This window comes from Halichoeres trimaculatus, unplaced genomic scaffold, assembly GCF_033239565.1.
Source record: "Halichoeres trimaculatus isolate MK-OKI-2021-1 unplaced genomic scaffold, fHalTri1.1 fHalTri1_scaffold_11, whole genome shotgun sequence".
Taxonomy (NCBI): domain Eukaryota; kingdom Metazoa; phylum Chordata; class Actinopteri; order Labriformes; family Labridae; genus Halichoeres; species Halichoeres trimaculatus.
Window position 1 is genome coordinate 21554053 of NW_027437189.1, and position 2610 is coordinate 21556662.

At 43.3% G+C, this 2610-nt stretch overlaps 1 protein-coding gene across 1 annotated transcript; it reads left to right on the forward strand.

Annotated features, from left to right (window-relative positions):
* The first annotated feature begins 289 nt into the window (after positions 1–289).
* Positions 290–2085, forward strand: lhfpl5b (LHFPL tetraspan subfamily member 5b). The gene is made up of 2 exons (XM_074682112.1): positions 290–698; positions 1838–2085. The coding sequence occupies exons 1-2, from the start codon at positions 290–292 to the stop codon at positions 2083–2085; spliced, it is 657 nt and encodes a 218-aa protein (XP_074538213.1).
* The last annotated feature ends 525 nt before the right edge of the window (positions 2086–2610 follow it).

Genomic DNA, 2610 nt, shown 5'->3' on the forward strand with positions numbered 1-2610 from the left:
TGTCCATTGCTCAAACAGCTGTCATGACATCAGAGTCACGTCATTAGCTAGAGAAGAGGAGGAGGAGGGTGCTGTCCAGGGTGCTGAATCCTGGACCAGGTCTGTCATTGCTCAGCAGCCACAGACTCAACAGGTGACATTGAGTAATGTGGCGTTTAAAAACCTAAAGACATCTGGATTTTTTTACAGAAACTGTGAAGAATACTAACGTTTGACGCGTGTAGAGGAAACACTAAAGGGAAACTGCTTTCTTCTTCAAGTTGTTAAAGTCAGTCTTGGTTCAGGTAACATGGACCTACTCCCGGCTCAGGAGGCTGCGAAAATCTACCACACAAACTACGTGAGAAACTCGCGTGCCATCGGGGTCATGTGGGCCGTGTTCACCATCTGCTTCGTCATCATCACCGTGGTGGTCTTCATCCAGCCGTTCTGGATCGGGGACAGCGTCAACACCCCGCAGGCCGGTTACTTCGGCCTCTTCCACTACTGCATCGGGAACGCGCTCACCTCGGAGCTCACCTGTAAGGGCAGCGTGTTCGACTTCAACTCCATCCCGTCTCCGGCCTTCAGGACCGCGATGTTCTTCGTGGGGACCTCCATGCTGCTCATCGTGGGCACCATGGTGTGCTTCAGCCTATTCTTCTTCTGCAACGCCGGGGCCGTGTACAAGATCTGTGCCTGGATGCAGCTGGCCGCTGGTGAGCTGATGGGCTCCTTCTTCTACAGTAACTTCATGCACTTCAAGCTTCTTTGAACTTCTTCTTTATTTCTGTCAGCTGCTGAAAGTTTGTTGGTTCAGTTTGATATTCTTTAATTTTAATATTTTTTACACGTATTGAATGAAATAATCACAAGCATACAGAGTGATCTGAAACAGCTCAAACTACACTGACCTTCTGTGGACATGCAGGCATCATTTCTCATATATTTGCATTAAGGTCTTGTGCTCAGATCACTGCTTTGGTTGATTTCTTTCAGTAACTTAAAATCATGCAGTCACTTTGTCAACAAACAGCAAATGGGGTTAAAGGTGAAGATCGTTTTTTATTTATGAACCACGTTTTGAATCTTGGCCAAGGTTAAGGTCACAGTCCACAGTGCCTCAAAGTAGACATGTGACTCTGACACTTATAAATCTATCTTGTAAAAAAATCTTTTCCCATTTTTAGGACCAAGCCTTTACATTTCATCATGATTGTGCACATTACACATGTTTTTTCAAACCCTAACTTAACTCAAGCATCTAAAACTCTGAAGTACAGCATCAGGTCTGAACACATAGTGAGATCTGTGTCTCTGCTGTGAGTGTGGGGTGTTAAACTCATACTGTCATGCGCCTTCTCACCTCTCTGGTTTCAGGTGTGATGGCTTTGAGCTGAACGTGTTGTTCTCCACTGTGGGAGCCAATAAGGGATCTGGTTTCAGCTAAAACCTCTGACACCTCTGATGGTGGATTATTTACATGTAACACAATCAGGTGTTGCTGTGTTGTTAACTGATCTAGTCTCTACCTGACACATAACAAGGCTGACAAAAAACAGCCGTGTAATACAGGCCTGTATGAGAAAGGGTGGAGAATATCTTCAGATCCTGTAAACTATGCAGGATAAAGTTGAGTCTGAAAGTCAAAAAATAAAGTTGAAAATTTTGCTCCATTGAATTGATTTATGATCTCACTTTCGTTGACATTTACAACAGTATATTACGCAAACATCACTGTTCATCCTTTCCCTTTTTCACTACTTCTAAGTTTGCATTGTATGAAGAGCAAATACTGCTGTTTCCCGCATTTGGGGTGTGCTGTAATTATCATCCAAAGTGTACTTCCTCTCTGCAGCAGCGTTGATGGTTATGGGCTGTATGATCTACCCCGACGGCTGGGACTCCCCGGAGGTGAAGAGGATGTGTGGCCAGAGGACAGATAAGTACAGCCTGGGGAACTGCACAGTGCGCTGGGCCTACATCCTCGCCATCATCAGCATCTTGGACGCACTACTCCTGGCTCTTCTGTCCTTCACCCTGGGCAACCGGCAGGACAAACTGCTGCCTGATGATTTTGAGGTGGAGGGAGCCGGTGACAATTAATGCAAACATGTAGAGGCAGTTGGTGCAGAGCAAAGCAGGTAAAGGATTGTTTCTGATAACAAAAATTGCAATAGAGTATGGTTCACTTTGCTGTGGCTTTAATAATTTTCCTTTTGCAAACATTTTGATGTCATTGGAGAAGAGGAACAGGTGTTACTAAAAGCATCAATAATGGGAGAAAGAAAGCAAAAAACAGACTGTGTGACAACTGGGAAACATGCACAAGCTCTAGAAATGCTCATAGCAAGTCAAACAATTTTTTATGGGGTGAATATTCACATCTGGGCTTTTCTGTGAAAATGTGAGTCAAAATGATTTCAATTCTTCAACAATTAGAGTGGCGAAGGGGTGGAAAATCTCTGGTAAATTTCAGGAAAGTTTCCTGAAAATGTCCATGGGAACTTTAGCTCAGGAATATTAGAATTTTTTAGGTTTTGTTGCAATAAACTTAAAGGATTTTTTTCCAAAAAATTCTGGTTCAGAAATTTTAACTTTTTGTGTTTGTTTTTATTTGTTGAGTTCTTG

What these genes read in the sequence shown, in the direction of transcription:
- lhfpl5b (XM_074682112.1), top strand. Translation starts at nt 290, where the DNA reads ATGGACCTACTCCCGGCTCAGGAGGCTGCGAAAATCTACCACACAAAC. An exon ending in CTGGATGCAGCTGGCCGCTG is followed by an intron (nt 699 to 1,837) that starts GTGAGCTGATGG and finishes TCCTCTCTGCAG; the next exon opens with CAGCGTTGATGGTTATGGGC.